Below are 27,531 nucleotides of genomic sequence, written 5' to 3'. Positions count from 1 at the left end.
GGACATGACACTTGCACCACTGAAGCGTAAATAGCACAGTACGTTCCTCAATTAACAGTACCTCCATCACATTTAAGAGGGTATCTAGACTTGTAATGCCAGAAGAGCACAGCTTTTTGTTGAGGGAACCCAAAACAAAGTCAGCAAGGCTGCACCAAGAAAACTTCTACAGCTGTCTGACACCTAAGCTTAGACAGCACACAGGGGTTTATCATCAATTATATTTGCTGCTTTGACAATTATATGGAGTGCGGATAATGAATTGAATGCAGCAGATCAACCATACTTAAGCTACAGAATAAAAATACCTTTACTAGACCAGACTAAAAGAATCCAGAATGCAAGCTGAAGAGAACATCTCCTTTTTACCGTTTATAAAGCTTAGAAGAACAAACGTTCTGAAGCTGCAGTCTCACAATACTCAGTAAATCACTGCCCTATAAATCCACAACAAAGAAGCCCTGTGGCTAGCATGGAGTTCTTAAAGAAGTACTGATGAGGTTTATGCAACCAAATCCTTAGTCTTGAACAAATTAATGTTTCATTTCTATTGAACATAGAGAAAAAACCCCAGACTTCTCTAAAGTAGCTGTTTTGCATTAAAAAACCCCACAACAACAAAACCCCCACAGTACTGATAATACCCATTTGATTTATTCAAGCATGCAAAATAACAAAAGCTTTGCTCCAAATGAAAGCGAAGAGGTGGAGTTTTTCACTTCACCTCCCAAGTCCAACACACAGCATTACCTAACAGTATTTACTGTACACAGTTATTTTACTGAAGAAAGCTAGGCTTCGAAGGTCTGCCATGGTCTTGCTGGTCTCCACCACGCTTTAAAGTCAACAGAACAAAGGTTGTCCCCACTTAAGGACTGTTTTGTTTGACTATTATCAGTATGTACATGCAATTCAGGAGCCCAGTACATAAAGGTGAAGTGTCACTTTTACTCAGCTCAGTACACCCACAGAGCGGGAGAAAACTCAAGCCGTCTGCAAATTTTGCTTTCCATACCACTGCTTTAAGAATTTCTTTGGTCTATATTTATTATAAAGCTATTAATACATCATTGTTTGATTATACTGTCCCATTCTATATTTGCACTGGCCTTTCTTCTCTACCAAGAGCAATACAAATTGTAGTTGTTTAGCAGCAGAGTTGACTTAAGGGCCTTATAGTTGGTAGCTCAAGACTCCACTTGAGTTACAAGTACTGACCAGTTCTTAATTTATATTAGCACTGGTAGCACAGTCATGCAAGAGCAGATTTATGAGCATTAAAATGAAAGCACTTGTGGGTGAAATACAGGTTTACAGCATGCCAGGAAGTATACTTTAAACAGGAATAATAAAGTTTAAGGAGGCCTGAAGTGATGCACATGCATAGCAAATGAAAGAAGGTAATAAAATAAGACCTCAAAACAGAAAGTGCCAGAAGTAACACGTGCTGAACAACAGCAAGATAGAAAGGTGAATCCCTCAGCCCTGGCATTTAACTTTGACACACTTATTTATTTATTTAATTGCTGGACATCGCTAGGTTCACCTACTGCCATATTCTCCAGAAGAAATAAGGCAGGTAAACTGCTGTTTTTCTGGAAGGCTGATCTGATGCTCTCCTCATTTCGTTCCAGAGGCTTTCAGGAGCTTAGCTGCTCAGAAACAGCACACTTAAGAGCATCCGAAATGGAGACGATGCTATTTCCAAAATTATATCCAATGCTCTCCCAAAGCAGAACAGTTTATACTTTGTTTTCTGACCAATGATCAACGTTGCCATTACAACAGTTCAGACTGGTTATTTTGCACTTATTTTTTCTGAACTTAAGCCCTTTGGGAATGACACTGCACTATTTTTGTGCAGTATCTACTTGAAACTGCTACCAGATGAGTGAAAGCCCCAATTTGAACAACAGCTCTCACTCTCGTAAAAGCAAATCAATACTTCATGTCTGCTGCAAGCGTTCATGAAGCAATCACAGTTTAATATCCAATTTCTTCAGCTGTACTCCCCAAAGAAGTTGATGCATCAAACTTTGTGCAGGATATATATATACACGTTAGTCACAATCGCTCAACGTCCCTCCCTCCATTTTTTTTTTTTCTTTTTTTTAATTAAGGAGCCAATGGGGTAAAACAGCAATTTACTTTCATTCAGGGTAATTTAGATAGGAGAAACTGTTTAAAAATGGCCTTTGAGACTGAATAAGGGAAAACAGCACAAAATGCTAAAAAAAAAAAAAATATCTACATTTCTTTTTTTCTGCTCCCCATAGACCAGCAAGGCAACCCAGTTGAAGAACAAATAAATTCCTTTTCTCCTGATGATCCGCATGTGGCTTCTTATTAATGCTTACCTGAGAACATGAGGAGATATCTTTAAAATTCTTTTCAAGCACAACAGATTTGGTGTCCGGACTGATAAGGTTAACTTCAAACCTTCCAACCTGAGGGGCAGTACAGATGGGAAAGAAAAATAAGTCTAGTTTATGACTGTCTTGGAGGCACAACGTTAAAAGCAACAAAAATGTCACAATCTAGCCCTTTCTTGTTCACACAGAGTACCTTCAGCACAACAGCTTACTCAGCAGGAACGAGGGTGCCATAATTCATCCTATGTTGAGCAAGAATATTTCAGCAAGAACAATACAAACGGTTGAATAGGAAAAAGACTTGGAAAGAAGGCAGCTTCCTCCCACCCCTTTTCTTTTCGAGTTATTTTGGTCCAAAGATCACGTGTTTGACAGACAATACCAAAACCTTCACTAAACAATGTGGCTAAATTAAAAGCTGCAATAAAAAACCACCACAATGTCAGCTTTTTTTTAAAAAAAACCCAACACCAAAACCAAAAAACAACAGACCACAACCTATACTGTAGATCAGCTGAGACACTATGTTGCTCTTAAGGTGATACTTTTTGGTTTTGTAATAATTTTGGATGAGAAAGAGCAGGTCCTGCAGCAAGCTATCTTTCAGCTTTCCCAAACTGCTTCTAAACCGTATAGAACTAATTCCATAGACCTCAGGGAGTTTTTCAGCTAAATCCTTTTCAGTACTAGTGATAGCTGTAGCTTTCTAAAGTGCAATGCATTCTCACTTCAGTTAGCATTTCCCCAAGAGAATAAAAGGCAAGAATGATCTTTAAAGCAAAGGGAAAGACAAAACCCAGGCATTTAGCCCCCTGTTATTTTAAGGTCCAAAGATCTTTCTTTTTATGGGTCACCTCCTTTAAGTGCCCTTTTGTTTTCTCAATACAAGCTCTGAAGACCTCAAATGCACTTGAGGCAAGAGAAGAAATAACACTGAGGTCTGAAGGAAGAAGCCTTCAGTGCAGAGATGTTTGAGTTCTCATCTGGGAAAGACAAGCTGAACATTAACATAAATTATCATAAACGGGCTGGCCCAAACATAAGGCTGTGAAAGCCTTCTGTGAAGTTTTGAGCTTTTTAATTGCACAAAAAAGAGGATATGTTCACATGGAAGTCTTCATCGATTCTCTTTCTGAAAGACTACCACTTTTTTCAGCTAGGTCCTAGGTCTCACCAATACAAACAAACCAGAATGGCACATAAAATAATTATTTCCCTAGAAGCTCTGCTCCTGTAAGTAATTACTCAATAGGCAATTCCTTTTTCTTAAAATTTTCGTGAGTTCACAAGTTGAGGTGACTTGAGAAAGTTCAGCTACTTGTGTTCCAATTCTTTATGAACAGATACATAAATATGACAAATCATGAAACCATACTGGATCCATACTACTAAAGTTTCGAAACTTGTCTCAGCTTCAAACTGCACAGGAAAAGATACAGTGCAAAACCAACATGAAAATTGCTCATCCTAGTACACACCTGGAACAACATTGTCCTGTTCTTCTCAGAATCGGAAGGCTGAACATGACTGGGTGCACTTGCATGTCTTCTGCGTGGCTGTATTTTCAGGTTTGTGTCATGAACCCTTCTTTGCATAACTGCAGTGACACTGCTGCACCGGGAGCGAAACTCTTGCTGCTCATCAAACCCAGAGTCCTCTAAAATTCGCTCTGGAAAGGAGCCACGAGTGCTGGCCAGGTTGGTCAGGTTGGTCTGGCTGCCAATTGTAAACATCGCAGCATGTCCTGTGGCATTATTTGGGCTGTCCAGCTCCTCAAATGGGCTATCCAATGGAGAAGCTGGTGCATTTCCTTCACACAGGGGTAAGTCCAAGCTTGACTCATTATTCCGCTGTTCATTTAATAGTTTCAGGCGCTGGCGCTCATGAAGGCTGAATTTCTCAATGCAATCGTCAATTAATGTGGAGGGAGCTTTCTTGTGAGCCACGGTCACCTTTCCACAGTACAAGACCTCAAATTTTTGAGAGTCATAGAAGGCATCTTCACTGTCCTTACTTGGTTTGGCATCTTCTTTCAGTGCTGCTTTGGAGACCTGTCTTATGCTGCTGATGACATCAGGAACCTAAGGGATAGTTTGAAAGGTCTGTTTAGTAGCCACCAATGAGACAGCACAGACAGTGATACGTCAAACATTTGTTAATGTAAGTATTTACACAAATTATTTCTTCAGCACAGTGTCACTAGCTTCTTGGTTGAAAGCATAAAAATAGTAAGTTCTAAATTATGTATAGACAATTTATACAGGTGATGTGGTTTAGCCCCAGCCGGTAGCTAAGTGCCACACGCCGCTCGCTCACCCCTCCCCCGGCGGGATGGGGAGGAGAACGGAAAAACAACGGCAAAGCCTCGAGGGTTGGGATAAGGGCAGTTTACTGGGACAGCAAGGGAGAGGGAGAACAATCAACAACAGTGCTGATAACAGATAGTAACAATGGTGATAACAGAGAACGATTTTACCGATCCCACGACCGACCGACCAGACCGGAGCTCAGCCTGTCCCGGAGCCACAGCGAGCCTGTCCCTGCCCGACTAGTGCCCTTTCGTGGTGAGCATGACGTCACATGGCATGGAATAGCCCCCCGCCAGTTTGGCTCACCTGTCCTGGCTCCTTGGGAAATTAACTCTATCCTTGCCAGAACCAGGACAACAGTGAAAGCAAAGCAAATAATTTCTAGTTTTTTTACTGGAACTTGTTTCTGAACATAAGGTTTTAAATTACCAGAAGGTCTACTGACAAATCTTCGCGCTTTTTTTTTCTGAGACTGCCTTCTCTTCTCCGTAGCCCTCTTCTCACATCAGTGTCTCTTGCTGATATATTTTTTCATAGGGCCATCACTGTTTCTTTGTTTTTGTTTTGCAGAGCCAGATATTCCACGCTTAGGACAGTTGTGAAAACATTTTTGTGAATGAAAAAGAGACCGGCAATCCCTGTCAGTTTCAGCTGATGGTTTTGGAATATAGGCAGCAAGCACAGAGAAGTTTTACTGTAGTACCATGTACAATTGCATTAGCTCTCCTTTATTATCTACTACAAAAACCTTACCCCATTCATCCGATGACATAGCTTACTTTAAGGGCACACTTCCCTGCTGCCTCAGTCATCATGCAATGAGGAAGCACACCCAAATCTCTCTTCTCCTTCGTCACTTTTACCTACAGATTTCTGCTATATCCTGTAAGGCCAAACCACACATCTCCAGTAGAAACTCTCGATTTCAGCCCCACATCACCCAGTCTTTTAAGGCCACCTGGTTCTTCCTCCATTTTATCCCAATCACTTTGGGAAGATATCTGCCTTCAGTATCAGCATATTTAGTATGCAAGCTGCTTTTTCATTTTGCCTTCACCAAAGACAACAAGGACTTGTCCAACTCTACTGACTGCAGACCAGAGTGGTCCTAGCTGCTCTTCCGACAGTACTTACCTCTGCTTAACCAAACCTCTTTCTCACCAGGTCTCATCATCTCTGGAAGGATAATGAATGGCATCATGTTACATGCATTGGGGAAGTTACTAATGACAGGAGAGGATATCTATATGATTTTCTTCACAAGAGAAATTGGTTCTCAACGCTGACCTAATCCAACGCAATCAATCACAGCTTTTGTATTTCATTCTCACTATATCTGTAATATTTGATCATTTGTTTCAAAGTATTTTTTTCTATTAAAAAAGTTAACTCTGAAGTCACATCTTAGTAAATAATCCATGCTCCCTACAGCAATCTCTTTCTTTCAGTCATGGCATACCAGTTGAAACTTGCTAAGGAGGCAATAATCCTATATGCCAATACTTTTGCAAGTCACAGTGGAAAATTACCTCGTCTTAATCTCTGTCTCCTATTACACACTCCTCCTTCACTGGGCATTCAACTCAAATTTGCTTCCAGTTCATTTATTGCAAAATGAAGTTCAATTACCCTAAGATCTACTGACCGTTTGGCTTTCAACCCTATAGCTGTCATCATCATCTCAGTTTTCAGGGAGGCAAAAAGTCACTCTTGATGTGACACAGATACTAGAGTATATTTAATCTTCACTCATTCCCACTACCAGGCTGCTTTACCATCGCCCAAGGTGAGCTTCCTCCCAGCCAGGCCAGCACAGCTGGACATGGACAATTCTCACGTTATAACATGCTGGTCCATATTCCAAGATGCGGCTCTTTTTCCACTGATCAGTCCTATTAATCTTTCTATGGTCTGTGCTTATAGAAGCTCTAGGGTTTAAATCCCTTAGTTCTCTATTTTAGCAAAATTCACAAGCTAGCCGTCTTTACAATAACATTTCCCTTTTTAGAATCCTGAACCTGTTACAGGACAATTCACTTATACTTCTATTCAAATAACAGTGACAAATGATAATTCCATTCAAAATGCATAAATTCTACATGCAATCAACTAGAATAAACCATGTCAGCTGTTTAATCAGCAATTTGGATTTTTCAAAAAAATCACTTCCACTCCAATAACTAGGTTCTGCTGCTTGCTCATCTCTTCCAAGATAAAAGACTGAAGAAGAAATTCTGAAGTCTTTCTAATAATACCCAATAGCCTCCTAACACATCCTATTCCTCCCTCCCTTGCCAGCGAATGTCCAAACAAGCTGGGGATAAGCCACTACCAACTCTACCACAATAGGATTCCCCATCCACCTCCTCCTCTCTCAGACATCTCCCCCACAAGCATACATACAGAGCTTTAAGTAATTGCCATTCCATTTAAAAACAAACACCCTACCATCCTGCTATTTATCACTTGGGTTTATTTCCATCTTTTCTAGATCATTGATACTCTTCAGTGACTAGTATTCGAATCACAATTACTATTTCACAGTCCCTGCTCCCTATATAGCTTTTGCTTCTACCTACGACCTATATTGCTATAGTATTTTCCTTTTAGCATAGAGGGATCCTAGCAGTAGAGCAGAGGTTTCAGCTCATAATGCCCAAACAATCCTTATTCCCTACTTTCTTTTTTTTTTTTAAACAAGCTATGTTATTTTTTTTTTTAGAGTGCATCCTCATCAGTATTCACTTTTTTCCTATTTTTCTTCCTATCCACAGAATTAAAGTGATAAATCAAGGTGAAAAATTGCGACCCACTTTATCTCCATAGTTATGAATACTTTTCTTATATACAGATGAAGAGGAAAACAATGTAATACAGGGATATCACAATGGATAAGAAATATCTGTCAGATGGTCCAGAATCAGTTTCAGATGCTTGCTGGCTGTTTCATGGATTCTCTAGACAGCATGGTGTGAAAAATGGCTTCCAGTACAAGATGCGAGACAGATACTAATATTGCTATGCAATTAGTCATACATATGAATTTTATTGGTCTTTAGTGTACAGGAGTAACTGTATACTGATGACAATGTGCCCAACGATTGACAATATGCCAGCTGGTACTATTAGACCTGACCCTCTTCACTTCCAGAGTGATACTACCCTATCAAGAACCAAGTGCTGCTGCCATCTGAGACATACGTGATCAGATTACAATACTTTCATTTCACGTCTTGACTTTGGGCAAAAACCATAACTGGGATCAAGTGGAGTCTAAACAAGAGTTTGCATCTATATTTTCCTTAAATGCAAGATACAGGAAAAGTTACACAATTATCAAGTATGCCAACCACCCCAACGTAGCTTTTTACAGATTTTTTTGGCATATATCATTGTTTTTTTGACATTTTGTTCCTCTGTATATCAAGAAGCCTCAGTAACAAAAGTTTCACCAAAGTTGTGTAACATTGTGGATTTGGATATTAGCTTACTAGCTGCTAATGTTGAAATCGCAGGGCAAAGTTAGACAAGATAGTAAGCAGAATGGAGATTTTAAAATACTGAATTAACAGGATGAAACTGCTAAACTATTTCTAGAAATCAGCATAGTAATACTAAGAAGACAGACTCCCGAAACATTCAAAACTTATTATTGTGGATCCAAGTTCTAGTATTTCCCTGCACCAGCCTCATGAAATTAAGAAGCCAAAGGGGAGAAGTGGGATTCTTACTCCTGAAACCCACAGGGCCATTGCAGATCTTGCTGGACATAACTTTTTGTGTAACAGCTGGTAGCATAAGCAAGTTATCACATAAATAGTTTTTCAGCATTCATCTGTATACAAAGAAAATAAATCCTTAAACTAGATTAATTACTTACATATTTAACATACTCAGAATTGTTGTTAAGCCTTGAAGACAGTTGTGTCAAAGAGGGAGACTGGAGTAGAGGGCAATAGGCAGTGTGTTTGCAGGTGAGAGAAGCACACTTCCAGCCCAAAGTCAGTGGTGCTACTGCTGGAACAACGCAAGAAGACTTAATTCTCCCATGCTTTGTCTCTCCCAAGTCCCATAGTCTAGGGGCCAAAAACTGCTGGGTAGAGGAGGAGAAAATGATTACGTCCCTAAAGGGGTTGCAGAGGGCTTCTCATGCAGAAAGGTAGGAGCCAATGGTGCTGTGCCAGGACAGCAGTTCTCAAACCGGAATGAGAATGCAGAAGCATAATGCAGGCCATGCCTATAGGTATTATTCATTAAGTTTCCCTAAACTGTTGAGGAGTAGCAGGCTATTACATGAAGCAGAACAAGGCAGTTAGGGAGGGAAGAAAAAAAAAATTAAAAAGTACAGTGATAGGGAAATACAAGCTTGTTAGAGACAGATATATTCCCAGTCTATACAAATTAACATTGTAAGCATCTTAAACTAACATTCTAAATGTTAATTGTCCAATATATTGTATTTATTGACCACAGAATGTAAAAAGTCTATTAACTTCTCAGTTTAAATGTGTAAGAAAAGAAGAGGATGAGCTCCCAAAACAGAAGCTGTAATGTCCTTAACAGCTAAAACCCAGGAGCATGCACATCACCACGCAAAAAAATGAAAAGTTGTCAGAAAAACAGAAAAATCCTGACAAGCTTCACGAAGAACTAGATAGATAAGGTATATTATCTACGTGAATGGACTACACACCACACTTACTCAAATACGTTGCACGGAAAGCTTTCTCTAATACAACAGTGACCTCATGCTTAAACAGTTACAAGCACTCTGAACTGTGTTATTAATAAATTGATACCAAACAAAATGGATGCAAGAGCTTCAGATAAGCTTTCCTCCCCTCCAGGACGTCAAAAGCTGCACATGCCTGTCAGGAAAAACAGTGGCATGTGAACTTTAAGACACTTGGAACACTGCTCATAGTAAATCCTAAATCTCTGAATAGAGCCAAGAGAACTCAGGGCCTGTACCAAACCCCCCACAAATGCAAGAGGCCAAAAAGACAAGGACGGACAGTGGACATCATAAATACAAGACTAGACCTGTGATATTAGTTCTGCTCCTCAGTGTGAGGAACATTCCAAGACTCAGTTGAGGAGAAAAAAAAAAAAACACAACAAAAAACTAAACCACCAAAATCAAACAAGACTGAGTTAAGAGACAAGTAAGAAGAGTTCCATAACAACAATAAGAGGCAATATTTCACTCCAGCGAAACATGATTGATCTAGTAAATCCAACTAAGGGGAAAAAAAACCAAAACCAACCAACCAAACAAACAAAAAAAAACCACCAAAAAACCCCACATCCAACAACCAACTCTCAGGAAAACAAATTAAATTTGTTATTATTCATATTTGAGTAGCCTAAGATTGTATGAATTACTCTTCACCCAATTACCTCTGATTCAATACATGGCGATTCAATAAGCAAAGTTAGCTATACTCAGAACAGATGGCACTGGCTGAGTTCTGCATCACCTACAGTAAGACTCACCTCCGAATATACAATGTAAGAAGTAAAGCATGATAGGTATCATACTGGCACAAACTCTGCTACAGACAGTAGAGTTTTGGTAAGCTGAAACTAATGACAGCATCAATTTTAGCCAAATGGTCCCCCGATCTATTCCATTTGCACCTCACACCCCCTTCGCCCCACGACCTTGGTTACAGCCCTTATGAGCTACTGCAGTAACATCATCCAGTTGGCCAGGGTAGAATAAAGCTACAGCACTTAGCCCTGGCTAGAAGACAGATATGTTAATACCTGAGATCTTCTAATTCCAGCTCTGCAGTTCTGTCCCTTGTGACTAGACCTACAACAAGGTCAATACATAATGGAGAGCAAACACCTTCCTCGCACCTAAGTAGAACACTGTTCAAAATGCATGTGGATAGTACTGCCAAGAACTATTCTACTATACATCAAGAAACGTCACTGTGTTCAACACAGAAATGTATTTTTCATGTTGAAAACATCAGTTTAACTGATGTAACTAATGCAAGCTCTTTCACCAGACTTGATTAAAACCAAAGGGTGGACTACAGGAAAATAATTAACATCAAATTAAAGCTTTCTTTGCACGTCTTCTCATGTCATGCAACTAGGTTTTTGTTAAAATTAATTCTATCAACCCTGCCTTAAAACCCCCTAAAAGAACTTCAGTTATGAGGTGTTTATCACCAATATCTTGAAGTTGTACAACAGAGAGGCTATTAAGCCTGTTAAATCAAGCATGCTGCAGCATAACACTAGAACAGTTTGTCACAACTCTGGAACAGGCAGGAGTATCTCCATGGTGATACCGCACACTTTCTTGCATAGTGGCGACAGAAGTCGAAGTATTAAAAAAACCCAACATACTCCCTTTGAATTTTCAACAGCCTCCAGTGAACAAAGGTGAAGCTCACCTTTTAGCTGGAGGCATAACACTCAAATGCATCCCGCAGTAATTACTGAGCAGTGCTTTCAATTTTAGTCCAAAACTTGAATGCTACGGATATTGCAAAGAACAAAATTCACTTGCTGTATATCATTATTTCAACAGCTGGACAGAATTTCACTGTGCAAAGAAGCTGCAGCTCTTGTTAGTCTGCTTCTAGCTTCTACATGGAAAATTTCAATCTGGAATTTATTAACAAAGCAGAGCCTCTCTTCATACCATAAGGCTTATAAACATTAGCATGACTGTGAAGTACTAATCTAACAAACATGCCTAACAAATCTGGCTACTTAATGGCAGCAGTTCTAGCAAGGCAATTATTTTCAAAGCAAGAAAGAAGCTTGGCCCCTCTCACTCCATCGCCACGTGAGCTGCAGTGTCAGATCCCTTCCACCATACAAAGAGACATGAGATGAATGAACTTCACACATTAGGAGCAGTCAGTACGTTCTGGTGTGGGCTCCAGTTCAGCAGGACAGGCACATCAACGCAAAATTGCCACCGAACTTTGGTGTCACAAACACGAGGACTCAAGAACGGATTCCTGGGATAAGTGAGTGCAGAAAGATCCCCTTCTCACAAAGGGCTAGCAGTGCAGCCACAGCATTTCCTCAGGCTCAGTTTGTGATATCACAGCACACCCGAAGCTCCGTGCAACAACCGCTATGCTTCAAAAGCCAAGCATTTCCTGACTTCGGGCTGGAAGCACCCGTGCTGCCTCAGATTTGAATAACGAGTCCTGCTCATGATGTAGCTGCGTATACTCAAAAACAAGCAAAAGAGAAACAGGATACAGTCCAGAAATCAACGCCCTGGGTTTTATCAATTACTGAAAAAGTTTGACATCTATCAATTAGAAACCAGCGCAATGTGAGAGAAAATTAGGAGCAACAGGACATGACTCCTCTGTCAGTTAGCGTTAAGTTGCATAGCCACAGGATAGGAGAATCCAGCCACAGCAGAGACATGTACAGAGACAAAATAAGCCACACATCACAGCCTACTGTGTATCAGGCATTTGACGCAGAGGCAAAGTTCTTATCTTACACAAAAACACAACCAAATGCCAGCCAAAGAGCAGATATGAATAACTATTCTCAACCAGAAAGAAGGGTGGGAGATGGAAAAAAGTTGTTTTAACTGCTATAAATGTTTTTACTCCCATCCAGTTCGTACAGCACTGATCATCCAGACCTTTTGTACTTTTAAATCTACAGCAGTCTGCTGCTTCATACACTGGCGAAGTTTTCACCATTAAAAATTGCATCTTTCTGATGAAGAGATAAAAGACTATCTCAGAATGATTCAATTTATCAAACAAGCAATTTGTTGACTTTGTTTATGCTAAAGATATTTAGAAACTAGAACAGAAGAATTTGTCTCCATCGGCTGACTTAGGACTGAAGGAATACTGACCATCTTAGCTTTTAAAGAAATTAGGAGGATCTGTAGCCAAGAGAAATGCTACCACAACGGGAAAAGAGTAACAGTCAAATTGCTAAGCATTTCTATAACCCACCTGCACTTTGTGTACTTCTAAAAATACAGTTTAGAAAACACAAAGTCAGGTTCTCAGCAGGCAGTAAAAAGCATCTACCATCAGCTCTGATTCATTCTGCTTCAAGTCTGGGCTAACACAGCACAAGCCCAGTAACAGGAAAGCTGGAACATAGGGGCTGGCAAAGAAAGACCCAGTGAAAGCAGCTTTTGGAGCTTCAAGCTGACAGTCACCCCTGGCAGCCAGTGCTTTCATGTTTCTGTTGTTCCCTCCAAGTTTATGAGCATAGCCAAAGCTTACAGCAACAGAAAACACATGAGGAACAAGCCAAAAAACCCATTAAAGAATTGCATATAGTAATGTTGTGCTTTCAAGAGACAGTCTTCTTCCTATTTGCCTGACCTGTACTTTTTTTCCCAGGTTACTGGTCAGGACCCAATTAGGTTTGTTTCTGAAGAACTACTATAGAGCAATGCACTTATTTTACTCTGACATTCAACTTCATGCCCTGTACCAAGGAGATCACATACTCCCGCTTAAGGCAAAGCTGAAGACTACCACTGAACCAGCCTAAAGAGAGAGGTTTTAGATAGGTAAAATAAAATATTCAGTTTTCAAAATAATTCTTACTTGAGATCGATTCAGGAATTACTTGTGCTGTTTAGTTTTGATACAGTCACTGGGCAGAAAAAACTACCGCAGTTGCACAGCTTACACTTAGAGAACCCACCACACTACCTAATTTGCTACTGGAAACTTGTGGATCACCTAACATGTTCTGCGTGCTACACACACACGCAAGATGCTGCTCTGCCAAGTATCCAAATTTAAATAAGCAGTATAATGATAGAAGGTGGATCAAGTTACTTAACAGGAAAGAATGTGTAAGAGTTACAAGATTGTTTGGATGCCTGGGCAGACAACAGATGCCTTTTTTTATACTTGCATGCAAGCTCTCTACAGTGGTATATCAAAGAACTTCAACGATAGCAGTGAAAGCATAGCGCAACAGGAACATTGCTCTAAGCAAGGAAGGTTCTTGCATTCAGTGTTTCGTTTCTATGTTTAGGACAGACTGATTCTTTTCCACCTTTATGATACAGCTGACACTCACGCTGCTTGACTACTTTGCAACCCATAGAAGCGTCAGTACAGAGCTCTTACGACAATCCCTATGAATATGTACAATAGTACGTCGCAATTCACCTACCAGTTATATACTTTGAGCATATGCAAGTACTCTCAAGGCTTTTTTCCAAGTTTGGGAGATAGTTCCCAGTGAAAGATTTAGCAAAGTACAGCTTCCTTGTAACATCAGTTCATCTTAAACTTTCCAACTTCTTTAAACTCACAGTTTTGCAAACTATGAAAACACAAATCCAGATATTAACTAGGAATTTCCTCCTAAAACCTCTGCATTTTTAACTCAATTTCTAGTAAGAGATTTATTAAGAAGATGATGTTTTTACAAACTCCATTGTATTTAACACATACTGTATTTTTACAAGGGCTTGCCTGAGAAGATCAGACTGTCGCATGGACAGTCCTAAACAATTAATACATTTTCTGCATTCATTTCCTCTTGGGAAAGGAAAAAAAAAGCTACAGTTGGAGAGCTCATTGAAGTGGTTTGCCCATTTATGGTCACTATCCACTTCTCAAATACAGATCAGAAGATAATGAACTTCATTTTAGCAGATCTAAAGTGCAAGTGAAGTGCTTCATGCACAAAGTTTAAGAAAGCGGCAGAGTTTTTTAATTCATAGTTTTAGATAGAAGCTCTCAAGACTTCAATTTAAAAATATGAACTAACATGTTGATTCACAAAGAACACACCTTGGAAAGTCTGTTTTTCTCTAGTCAGAAGATCAAGGTTTCAGGACTCCTAGAAAGTAGTGGGGACCAAGAGAGCTGGTTAATATTCAAGCATTGCTTTCTCCAAGCTCAAGGTTGGTGCATCTCTAAGAGTAAGAAATCAAGCAATGGAGGCAGGAGACCTGCATGGATGAGCAAGGAACTCCTGGAAAAACTCAAAGGGAAGAAGGAAGTTTAGAGTATGTGGAAAAAGGGACTGGCCACTTGGGAGGAATATAGGATCGTTGTCAGAGTATGCAGGGATGCAACAAGGTAGGCTAAGGCCCACTTGGAACTAAATCTGGCAAGGGATGTCAAGAACAAGAAGAAGGGCTTTTTCAAGTACATCAGCAACAAAAGGAAGACTAGGAAAAATGTGGGTCTGCTGCTGAATGAGGTGAGTGCCCTGGTGACGGAGGATACAGAGAAGGCAGAGTTACTGAATGCCTTCTTTGCTTCAGTCTTTACTGCTAAGGCCGACCCTCAGGAATCCCAAACCCTGGAGGTAGGAAAGAAAGTCTGGAGAAAGGAAGACCCTCCCTTGTGTGTTGGGTTTGCGTGGCAAGGTTTTGGTAGCTGGGGGGGGGGGGGGGGGAGGTCTACAGGGGTGGCTTCTGTGAGAAGCTGCTAGAAGCTTCCCCTGTGTCTGACAGAGCCAATGCCAGCCGGCTCCAAGACAGACCCCCCGCTGGCCAAGGCCAAGCCCATCGGCGCCTTAGATATGATAACATATCTAAGAAAGAGAAAAACAGTTAGAGCTTTTGCAGCTGGAGACAAGAGTGAGAAGATGTAAGAACATCTGCAGACACCAAGGTCAGTGCAGAAGTGGGGCAGGAGGTGCTCCAGGCACCAGAGCAGAGATCCCCCTGCAGCCCATGGTGAAGACCATGGTGAGGCAGGCTGTCCCCCTGCAGCCCATGGAGGAAGGATGAGGGGGTGTAGAGATTCCACCTGCAGCCCGTGGAGGACCCCACGCCGGAGCAGGTGGAGGCACCTGAAGGAGGCTGTGGCCTGTGGGAAGCCCACGCTGGAGCAAGCTCCTGGCAGGACCTGTGGATCCGTGGAGAGAGGAGCCCCCGCCAGAGCAGGTTCGCTGGCAGGACTTGTGACCCCGTGGGGGACCCACGCTGGAGCAGTTTGCTCCTGAAGGTCTGCACCCTGTGGAAGAGACCACGCTGGAGCAGTTCCTGAAGGACTGTAGCCCATGGCAGAGACTCACATGGTGGGAGTTCGTGAAGGACTGTCTCCCATAAGAAGGACCCCACCCTGGAGCAGGGGAACGATGAGAGGAGTCCTCCCCCTGAGGATGAAGAAGTGGCAGAAACACCGTGTGATGAACTGACCGTAACCCCCATTCCCTGTCCCCCTGTGCCGCTGAGGGGGGGCGGAGGTGACAGACAGACCATGGCAACTCCTAAAGTGTGTATCAGCCCATATTCAGTTGAAGACCACTTGCATCTGATTTCCATAGATGCCACCACCTTTAAAACTTATTTGCTGTAAAAAAACACCTTCTGTTGGTGAAGGAGATGGTAAGCAGTTAGTAATTCAGCACTCACTCTGGGAGACAGGAAAAATTACAGACTCTGTTCAGTCCAAGAGATCAAGTAGGTGCCTACATATTTGGTCCAGAAAAAGTCAGGCACTGCAATAACTTCTAGCCTCATTAAGGGGTCTAGAAGTTCCTCAATGATGTGTAACCAGGGAGTTACAGGTTACAGGTCTTTTACTGTTTTGACTGCAGTATTGAAAGGTTTCAGACTACAAACAGACTACAAACTACAAAAAAAGGCTCTGCTTATAGAAAGGTGGGCATCAAAAACAGTGTCAAGCAGCAGATAACAGCAGAGTCAAAAAAGTTACTACCAGGTTCAAGACTCCACTCTCAAAAGGACATTCACTAATGAACTGTGGAAGACAAAACGCACATGATTCATCAGACAGTGTGCAAGCAGTAAAACAAAAATAAAAAATGGACTGCAACCTAATAGCTTTTCAACAGCTTCTCTACCCCTGTGGAATAACATTCATCAGTTTTCTAGTACTTTGGAAATACACACCTGTACAAGTTCCTACTTGTCTGGTAATCTCACAGTTCAGAAGAGCAACTGCATTATCTTGCGACAGTATCAAATGCTTAAGCAACCAGTAGTACAATTAACTCTTCCCAGATAACAACCAGCAAACAACCCTAGCATAGCACAAACACAGCGAAAGAAGATTTCAAAGCCATATTGATCCAGATGCTGAATCTCCAAGTGCTTTGAAACCAAGTGCCAGGCAGAGCAGGGAGCTTCCACCTAATGAGAGTTCCTCCAGCACTGAAGTCTTGAATCCCCACTTCACCTAACAGAGACAGAGGAATAATGAACACTATGCCTGAAGGCAGAGCTAGCACACCACAAAACACCCAGAACTACTCTCACTGGGAGTCACAACAGTCTAATCTTGTCACTCACTAACTGTTAAAAATACTAAGGTTTCATCAGCTGCTTATATTAGCAGTGAAAAGAATTAAATACAGTTAGATAGTTATGATGTTCAAAAGTAAATCTGCACAGCCATAGTCGAATGGGTATTTCAGATTTAATAGCTGAAAGTAATTAAGCACGTGGCTGTTTTACTTTTTCATGCAGAGGAATTCCAGAAGAGCTACAGAGTTACTATTAATAATAAAAAACCAACCCACAAGACCCAAGGGCAACAGAAAAGGAAATGCTTTCCCAGAAAGCTTTGAGACAAATGAGTCCATGAAGTAAAAGACAGTAAAGTCCTTTCAGAGGAACAGCTTCATAAAGCAAGACTCTTGCGCCAATAGTGATACACATGATGAATAATTTAAGGGTTTGATAAAGAGCCATGGGACCATTTGCATATATTCCCAAAAAGCTTGTGAGAGAATGTTTTGTTTTAGTTATGACTCTGGGTTCTATAAAACTGTAGGGAAAAAAGAAGCATAAACACATTCAGTTATTGTGTAAGGAAGAAAACACAATAGATGATGAACACAGAGAATCAAGACTGATGGGAAGGAGTTGTTTCTGAGGGTACATAAGTAGTTTATGTTTGGTTTTTAGGCAACATTTTCATATACCACAGGTAAAATAACTTTTGCAGTGCTTTACTAAATGCTACTCATAGGTACTTCTTGTTTCAGCATTGCTAACCTTTATTTTCTCAATTTAGTATGCCTGGTACATGAGATATTTCTGAGCCAGTAGGTACACAGCACTGCCTGAAAGCATAAACTGTAAGATTTAGGGAGCCAGCTTTTGGAATTGGCTTGAGTAAGGTAAGCAGAATAGGGAGGTTGCACTAACTAACTAGAACTAACGTTGCTAACAACTTTCAAAGGAAGAGTTAGCATGTCCTAGCAATCTGATCACAAATATACCCAGGATTTCTAGAATTTAAGTTCATTAAAGCACAGCAAAGCCCACACTGCTTCACCTTCTGCTGCAGCATTTTCATCTTACTAGTGCTATTAGCACATCTTCCTTGGGTATCTATAAATTAAGATATGTTCCCTCCATCTAGAGAAGGGCAGCACAGCCCCAGCTTCTAAGCCTTGGCAAAAGTGTGCTTAGATACAACATAGCAATCCCCATCATGTGGCTCCTGTCTGGCCTGGAAACTAGACTCCCATTTCTGGGCTGATAGGGGGAGGGATGAGAAAGGAAGAGTGGTTTTGCCACTGACACAACAGCATGGTCATGCTATTTAAATAAGTTATTTTGAAGGATCATATAAATACCATTCATTTCAGATTACCACAGGAGTTTCTTAAACTATTTCAGCTAAGGTATTACTTGTCATGCTCAGCTGCAATCAAAGCAAGATACGGCTTCAAGTAACGTAAAGTTTCAGAAATAAGTATGTGAGTTCTTCTTTCATAAAAGATAGCTTTCTCTGGACTGATGAACTTAAAACTCAATTTATCCATAATTTCATCGTGCTACAGCTGAAGCTAATTCTTTTACTTACAATAGCCCAGATTATGAAATATTTCTCTCTGCAACTGAAAGTCAGTTTGCAGATGAGAGTTAGCAGTGAACACATAACTATTAATGGAAATCGGAAAATAAGCTCCCCTGAGGAGTAAAATTCATTCCTCCCATCAACCCTCCCTGCCCTGAGGGAGCTTAGCCTATCTGGGAATTATCTACATTAGGAATTTATTCTTGGTCATGTCTGGATGTCCTGTTCTCACTGAAGTCAAGGCTGAAACTTGTTTTGCAAAGCCAGAGAGGAAACATGCCAGTTGTATCATAACAGCAAGCACTTTTCATAATGTATCTGTTCTGTGCTTCCCAGCATGGTATCTAGAAAGGCAAGATATGTCTTACTCCCCAAGCCTCAGTCTTTTGTACGGTGGGATTCGCAAGCATGCCCTCCAATTTCAGCTGTGACACCCACAAGGGCTTCTTCCAAAACAATTCCATACATTTCTATATGGTAGACACCAGTATACTTCATGGAGGCACAACAGAAATCCTAACTTCACAGGTTATCCCAAATATAACAGAAATATACAGCACTAGTTAGATTTATTATTCTCTAGGGAGTTTTTAAACCACTTGGCATAGTCCCAGGTGCTGTAGTGCCTGTTCACAAGCTCTCAGGGAGCTGAAGCTAGCGTAGGATACAAGTTGGCACATTTCCGTGGTTTTGGTCTCCGAAAAACTTAACATCTTGCATAAATTCGAGAAGTTCAATTAAATTCATAGACCAATACAGAGTTTAGTTCATAGGTATTTACATGAACAAAAGTGAGTAAAACTTAATATATTAACATTTCCATATTTTTAGATGAACAGGAGCCCAGATGACCCAAGTAATAATCTTTTTTGTTGGTGCTTTGTTTTTTTGTTGTTTGTTTTGTTTTAAGCAGGAGGACCACTATAAGAGGGTTATAATGCATTGAAGCAAACAATGACAAAATTGAAAGTGAAAGCAGTAGAAAAACATAAGAACATGTTAGATCCAAATCCAGTACTTGGTACATAAATAATTTCAAAGTGTCATATCGAGCAGCTTTCTGCAGTGTTGCAACCTGCCTAGCTGAGGCTGCTCTCCATGGACGCTTGAACCTACATCCCATAAGAGATTTTTACATCCTATAGCCTTTCATGGAAACACTGGGAATAACTGGCTCAGACTTGGATGTTCAATTTAATAGCATACTAAAAGTACTGCACTTCAGAAGAGTCTATGAAGTGATGTAAAAGGAACTTCTGACTCTACTACATAAGACAGCTAACCTGCATTTCACACTGTGTAGAGTGGAGATTTCCATTTTTTTCTGAATTTCTGTTCTTATTTTTTCAACATGTTTCTTCTCCTCAAGCAGCAAGGAAGTATGAGAGGACCCATTTTATGCTAAGGTCCTCATGCTTATCACAGTCCTTGTTCAGCCTGTCTGACTGCTTCAAAGATCGCATATAAACACCAGTCTTTGAATTAAACAATTTGGAATTGCTCACCAACATGTGACATTTGAGAAACTGTATTACGTCCCATTAGTAGCAGCTTCATGATGGTTGTTAGACTAATTTATTTAGATGATGCCTGCTCAGAAGCTGACCATAGTGGACAGGGATTCTAGGACACAAAGAATTGCTGCAAGGAAAATTATAAGGCTCAACAGCATTTTTATATGTACAGTAAAAATTGCTACCGAACAGCAAATTTAAAACACATGGCCTCTTTTTGTATTAAGAACGTAAGAGAAAAGCACTTCGAACACCCATTAGAAATCAATCCACATTAAGGACATAGTGAAATAAGAGCTAACCAAAAAAACCCACCTGTTACCTACAAATTCAGTTAATTATGGGGACACAGAACAAAGCCTGTTATAAGTTGCTGGATTAACAGGTCTGAAATTTTTAGTACAACCAAGGAATGATAGTCTTTCAAGTTAAAAAAAAAAAAAGTTATTCAAAGCTGAGTGCTCATCACTTCTGGATATCAGTCACAAGTTTAAGTGAATAAATAGGTAAGTAGGAGGCTAATTTTAAGGCAGCATTTCAAAGAGACATGTTAGGTAATAACAGACACACATCACATAACATCCTGGTATTATACCAAGTGTTCTTAAGTGACATGAAGGTGAAATATAGGATTAAGACACGGAAGGCTTATTTCCAAGAGCAAGTATCTGAATACTGAAAGACTCAGTTACTGGCAAAGAACAATAGGCAGTACTACTATTTTATTTGGTTGTTCTGTACCTATCAATATAGGCAGGAAATTAAGATCAAATTGAGGTCATGCTGCTGTAATACATGTTGACTATAATAACTATTTTACCAGAAATAAACAAAGTAGACTCATCTTTGCAGGCAACTTTTCCAAGAGTCCTGTATTATTGATATATAGCTACACCGATTGCTTGCTATAGATTTCCAGTTAAGAATTGTTCATGATGCACAAGCTCCACAAATAGCCCTACCTCAGTAAAACTTGAGGGATGCACACTTGCTACTCAGAAATTAGGATTCCCCCAAAACAATCAATTACGTCTTATTTCATAGTCTAGAAATTTACAGTAAGAGCTGTCATTTACTCTTCTAAGAAAAAAAAATATTTGCATAATTTTACCCAGTTTATGCAATACTCTACAGTTTCATCTTGCAAAAAAGCCATACAGATAGTTGGAAGAATATTTGTGTAGTACAGAAGGATTTAAAGAGAGCACCTTTATTTGCTTTATAGTTATGATGCATCCGCTTCAGGACTCACAAGATTCTTTGCATGAAAAAAGCTGTGGGCAACAGAAGGAGATACTTGATGGAAGAAGTAATTCCTCACTGCTTTTTATTCATATTCTTCTGAATTATTTTTTTCAGGGTTTTATTTACCATGCTTTTCAGGGGGAAAGAAAGGAGCTGCAGCTATAGTAGGTGACAAATACTGAGACCTGATATTCTGGTAAGAACAGAGTATATGCCAGTTAAACTTTTACAAATCACTTATGGCATTAAAATGTGGAAAAATACAGCACTTCGGATTCTGCAGTTCTCAGAAGGAACGTATTTCGAAGCTGAAATCACGGTTCATGCAGCTAACAGCTCAGTAATATAGGCGTAAGCAGGAAAAGCACGTAATTACTGATACAGTACCTTGGCAAACCAAGCAGAGTTTTGACTTCAGAGCAAGGCCTGATATTTTAAGGCATTAAATTAGTTTGGGAAAGAGATGAAAGAGCAACTCCAGCTGCTAAAAGCACATTCATACTTGTTGTCAACCCCAAAACTCCCAAGCATCTATCAAAACTGCAGTGGACAAAACAGCGTAAGCGTTTCTTATCCCAGAAGTATACGCACCATGATTATAAAGCTTCACATTTACAAGAAGAATTACCTAAGTGGAGACCAGAGGGCAAATGAAACTCCTGCCAGAAGGGGACCCCCCTAGATGACTAGTGCTTAGAAGGGTTCCTGCATGCAGCTGGGAAGGGAGATGCACCTGGATGTTGAGATGCTGAAGAGCTTCCCCCCACCACCTCCCCAGTATTTTCTCAAGATACCACACTAAAAATGTTTACTCCTAATTACTGTTGTAGCAGGACACAAATAAGACTGTGGACATTGTTATGTTTCTACAAGGCTTGTTTGGATGCTTACACCCACAGAAGGTAAAAATGTACTTCCACATACTCATTTACAAAAATCAAGTTTTGCCACCCCAGCATTACCCAGCACTTTCACAGGCTTTGTGAACAGGCTTTCCCCAAATACAGACTAAGAACTACCACTATGAGACTCTACTCAGCAGCTGCTCATAAACTGCCTAAAATGGAGTTTAAGAGCTCTTAAGTCAGACAATTTAAAAATATCTAACAGACTGAAAAGGGCAGGGAGCTGCTCTGTATAATACAACAGGTGCCTTCATCACATCAAGAACCAAGCTGTATTTGTATTATTTCACCATTTATCTGAACACCACCCTGCACTATCTACCAAAACACACACTGAGCTTTCATGATAAAACACCCCATGCTAAGGCAGCCTTACTTTTCTACCAGGACATGAACACATGTCCCGAGACCTGTTACAAGCACCCTGGAAATAACCAATACCAAGTTTTTGTACTCACCTTGGATTTAATCAGCAGCCACTCTGTAAAGCCTCCACACACCCAGAAGTCTGAAAGACCGCTAGCTGAGAAGCCAAATGTCTTTAGATGGTTGCTGCTTGCATAGCATATTAATACAAAATTAATTAAATTATTACCATGTTTAAGTCCTGCATTTACTTTGATAGCCTAAGATGACAAGGGAGGTCAAAACAGACTTGATAATGGCAGAGACAGCCCATGAAGAAATGAGGGATCCAACACCTGACTGAGGTTTTGGGGGGTTTTTTTGTTGGGTTTTTTCTTCTCCCTTTTCTGAATGAAAATTGCAGAATGAGTGCACACCCTTCATGTTTTCTCCTGAAGAGTTAAATTTCCTCAACTTTAATACTTTCCACTGTTGCAACCTTGTGCCAGCTGTGGTCAACTAGGGTCATCAGAGGACCTACAAAATTAGTCTATAGGGCTAAAAGAAATCCTGCATGCAGGGAAAAGGGACACATCAAAACAATTAAGACCTCAAGTTTACCTTTCAAAGTAGATACTTCTACTCCTCCCTCTCCAAAAAGCCACACTGAGGTTTAGGAGCCTTGCAAGCCTCTCTCAGCTATGTAAAAATTTGATGGTGTACTGGGTGTCGGTGGTGAGGTTTTGGGAGCAGGGCAGCCTCTGTGAGGAGAGGCTGGGGCTGCCCCATGCCAGACACAGCCTGTTCCAGCCAGCTCCAACCCACCCACCGCAGGGCACGGCTCAGCCCCACAGACAAGCAGTGGTATCCCAAGGAAACTGCACTTAAGTAAGGGTAAAAAAAATGCCACACAGGCAGAGCAAGAAAGAAAGTGTGGGAAACAGCCCTGTAGACACCAAGGTGAAAGGAAGGAGGGGAGGAGGTGCTCCATGGTGGAGCAGATTCCCCTGCAACCCCCAGAGGAGACCACAGAGGAGCAGGCTCTCCTGACGGGAACTGCCACCCATGGGGGACCCACACTGGAGCAGGGGAACAGTGTGAGCAGGAAGGAGGGGCAGAGAGGAGCTGCTACAGACTGACCCCAACCCCCATTCCCCATCCCCCTGCAGTGCTCTGGGAGGGGGAGGCAGAGGAGCTGGGAATGAGGGAGTGAAGCTGAACCCTGGAAAAGGGGCTTGGGGCGTAGTGGTTTATTTTTTGTCTGTTTCTCAACATTCAAATATACTTTCATTGGCAATAGATTAAATTAATCTCCCCCAAGGCAAGTCTGTTTTGCCTGTGATGGTAATTGTTAAGCAATCTCCTTGTCTTTGCCGCAATCCACAAGGTTTTCCATCCTATTTTCGCCTCCATTCGGTTGGGGTAGGGGTGCAAGCGAGCGGCTGGGTGGGTGTCTGGCTGCTGGCCAAGGTCAACCTAGCACAGACAGTTAAAAACCAGAGACACTTACAACTTTCATTACTATCCACATGCTGCCAATTAAACTTTGTTTGTTTTCCTTCAAACACAGCCTGGTTTTACACCTGGATTTTTCAGACTGTTATACAGCATAGCGTGGATGACCAATGCGGTACCAGTCACTGAACCGAAAAGCCAATACAGGCCCTACCGCGTGCCTTTACGACTGGTGGCCAACTGACAGACACGCTGAGGGGGCAGACTTCAAACATTAATGCAGAAAATTAACACCTGGCAACCACTAATGCTGCTTCCATACCTGCTGCTTAGAGCACTGTCGCAGTTCCACGCCTCAAGGTGCACGCCACTGCTTTATTTTTATTCTAACTTGAGATTTTTGCATCTTAACCTTTACATTTTTACATCAACAGCCACATTCAGCTGTCTTGGCTAAGAGCTTCTTATTTAGACAACCAGAAATCAGACAGCAAGACTGGTTTTTTTTAAATGAGGTCCTGAAGTCATCAAGGAAGGGGCCAAGAAACACCCACATGCAAAGGTGCAGTAAATAAATCTTGCAACATGCACAGTGGGCTTTAGAGCACTTGGCAAAGGAATGAATAGAAGTGCGGCCAAGAGGCTACAACGCCCATCCTCAGGCCTTTGTTTTGCTCTATTTTCAGGGTTCAGTGAAGACCCTCTGCAAGTGCTTTTAATTTTAAAAGCAGAAGTTACTAAAGTATTCCTCGTTTTATTCTGAAAAGAAAAAAGAAAAGAATGCGTTTACTACAGTGTTCATTATATTTACAAGTGCAATTTCATTTCTTTGGCAGATGTCTCAAGTGAGTTTGCCAGTAAAAGGTTAAGGTTACAATATTGAATTCGTTAGAGTCTAACTGCTTGGGGGGGAAAAAGAAGAACTTGCTTTTCTGTGACACTCAAGAATAAGATGAAAAATTGAGACCTCTGCTCTTTCTGGCAGTAAACACTCCCTTGCCCCAGCAGTTTCTCCATTATTGTAAAGTTGCAGGCTTTAATCTAAGTCCTTTCAAGGCCATGACCAGAGGACTCCAGATAGACTGATCAACCATTTCTAGTCAGCAGATCTCTGTGAAAGGACAGAGGGTCTTCCTCTCAAATCCACCTGGAAAATCAAAGTTTTAAATGCCTACAAAGGTTCATCTGATCTGATGTATGTGGTAAGATTTCTATAAAGTAATTGCAAAGGCTATGCAGTAGAAAAAGAAAAAAAATTCAATGAGAAATAGTACTGCTTGTGTTAAAGCTTCTTCTGTATCAGAACGTTTAAACAACAGTAGCTTAGCTATAAGGTCAAAAGGGTTTGGGGTTTTTTTTGTTTGGGGATTTTTTGCTTGTTTTGGGGGGAGTTTGTTCTTTTTTTGGCAGGGGGCAAGGGGGGGTGTGAGTGTTTGTTTTCTGCTTTTATGTCAGTTACTACTTCTCACCTGACCCCTGACAGCTGAAGTAGCTCATCTGTTCTTTGGAAAGATTACCTTTTTCTTGGTCTTCCATCCTATATGTTTGACTAGGAAGCTAGAGAAGAAATGCTCTTCATTTTACTTGCTAGGAGGGGAGAAGCAAACAGAAACAGGTTTGCCCAAATGCTGGATTCTCCCACTCTCCCCAGTGAGGGGAGGAGGGGAAACTCTCTCTTCCCAAAACTTGAAACAAATAACAAAGTCCATCTTTCCCAAGAGGAAGACAGAGGATAAAGCTTTCCTTCCACTTCACCCCTGTCATTCATTCATTCAACCGAATGCTGACATTTGCCAAAGCAGACAGGTTGTAGCCAACCTACAATAGTTCACACAAGGTGAACCAGCAGTGTCCACTTAGTATCTTTGTTAATCTTTCTGAAGTTGCTCATACTGCCATAATTTTCCTACACATTCAAGGAATCCGACATGGTTTGGAAGATGCCACCCCCTCAAATTTCAGCAACAGGGAAAAGCCAGCATCAAATACTAGCACTTATTTTTTTTTAATACAGTACGGAGCCTTTATGCACCAAGGAATTGAAAACATTGCAACCATGCAACTTGAAGGAAACATTATAAAGCACCTAAGATACTGGGGTGGGTTGACCTGTCCTTCCCACAGGCTGCAGTTCTTCACGAACTGCTCCAGCGTGGGTCCCCCACGGGGTCACAAGTCCTGCCAGCGAACCTGCTCTGGCGTGGGCTCCTCTCTCCATGGGGCCACAGGTCCTGCCAGGAGCTTGCTCCAGTGTGGGCTTCCCACGGGGTCACAGCTTCCTTCAGGTGCCTCCACCTGCTCCAGCGTGGGGTCCTCCATGGGCTGCAGGTGGAATCTCTGCTCCCCACCATCCTCCACGGATGGCAGGGCAACAACCTGCCTCACCATGGTCTTCACCACGGGCTGCAGAGGGATCTCTGCTCCGGTGCCTGGAGCACCTCCTGCCCCTCCTTCTTCAGTGACCTGGGTGTCTGCAAAGTTTCTCACATCTTCTCACTCTGGCTGCAAAAGCTCTTCTGAGGTTGTGTTTTCTTTCCTTCTTAACTCTGTTATCCCAGAGGCACTACCAGGCTCAGCCTTGGCCAGCGGTGGGTCCGTCTTGGAGCCGGCTGGCATTGGCTCTGTCAGACACAGGGGAAGCTTCTAGCAGCTTCTTGCAGAAGCCACCCCTGTGGTCCCCCCCTGCTACCAAAATCTTGCCACACAAACCCAATACAAGTGCTTTAAAGTGAATTATGCCTGGAAACATTTGAAAGCACTTGCAAGCACTATCAGAAGGTTGGTGAGAATCGCATAAAAAAAAAATTTTAAAGCTCCAAGTTTCTGAAGTCAGACTCAATTTATATCCAAGTTCCTTTTTAAGCATCAAGTTCTGTTTCTTCATACTTCAAAAAAATGAGATTTCAGATCCTTCATTCCCTAGTAAAGTTGATTTATATTGCATAGCTATATAAGTAGCATGAAGAGCGCAATCTGATCTGTGGTGGCTGACGAACAACAGACAGGACATTAGCCCATTTATACATGCTACCACTTAATGGAACAGCCTCATAAATACAGACTGCCAAGAAAGCCTGCTCATCTCATCTCACAAAAAGCCAAGACAAAACCTTTCTCCAATGCTTTTGCAAAGCCAAAACAAATTCTCCACAGCTCCTGTTTAATAACAGGCTCTTGAGGAACTCAAAAAAAAAAAAAAAGGAGCATCATCTGTTAGGAAGGAAGTTATTTGCCTAACTATGGCTCTTCAGTCCAACTCAATAGGGCTGGGAAGAGATTCAGTTGTGCTCAAAAGCTCGTTCTGAGGATTCAAAAAGCAGGCAACACAGTAAGCTGCATCTGCACATCTTGACTTTTGCTGAAAGCATAGCCAACTTAACCATTCACAGCAGTGTTCCTACTGCTTCTGTTCTGGTAAACAAGTGCTTGTAGCAACAATTAGGACTCGATACATTTATTTTTTGTACATCTTTAGGTTCCTATTAAATTCCAGGGCAGGAAACACAGCCCATTTCTGTTTACAAAGCACTACCATTTCACAGAATGAAACTACTAAAATAAAGGTGCAGCGTAACAGAATGTTAACGATGCTAATTTTTTTCCTTTTTGCA

At 41.2% G+C, this 27,531-nt stretch overlaps 1 protein-coding gene across 2 annotated transcripts in view; it reads right to left on the bottom strand.

Annotated features, from left to right (window-relative positions):
• TBC1D4 (TBC1 domain family member 4) overlaps positions 1-27,531 on the bottom strand; it is a 116,402-nt gene that overhangs the window by 46,174 nt on the left and 42,697 nt on the right. For both annotated transcript variants that reach the window (XM_075741678.1, XM_075741677.1), the window contains 2 exons: positions 3,851-4,453; positions 2,358-2,447 (listed from right to left, as the gene is read on the bottom strand). In XM_075741678.1, coding sequence (XP_075597793.1) covers positions 2,358-2,447; positions 3,851-4,453 — 693 coding nt within the window. The remainder of the gene's footprint in view (positions 1-2,357; positions 2,448-3,850; positions 4,454-27,531) is intronic.

The sequence above is a fragment of the Balearica regulorum genome, chromosome 1 (assembly GCF_011004875.1).
Source record: "Balearica regulorum gibbericeps isolate bBalReg1 chromosome 1, bBalReg1.pri, whole genome shotgun sequence".
Classification (NCBI taxonomy): Eukaryota; Metazoa; Chordata; class Aves; order Gruiformes; family Gruidae; genus Balearica; species Balearica regulorum.
This window is presented reverse-complemented; position numbering and strand designations above follow the sequence as displayed.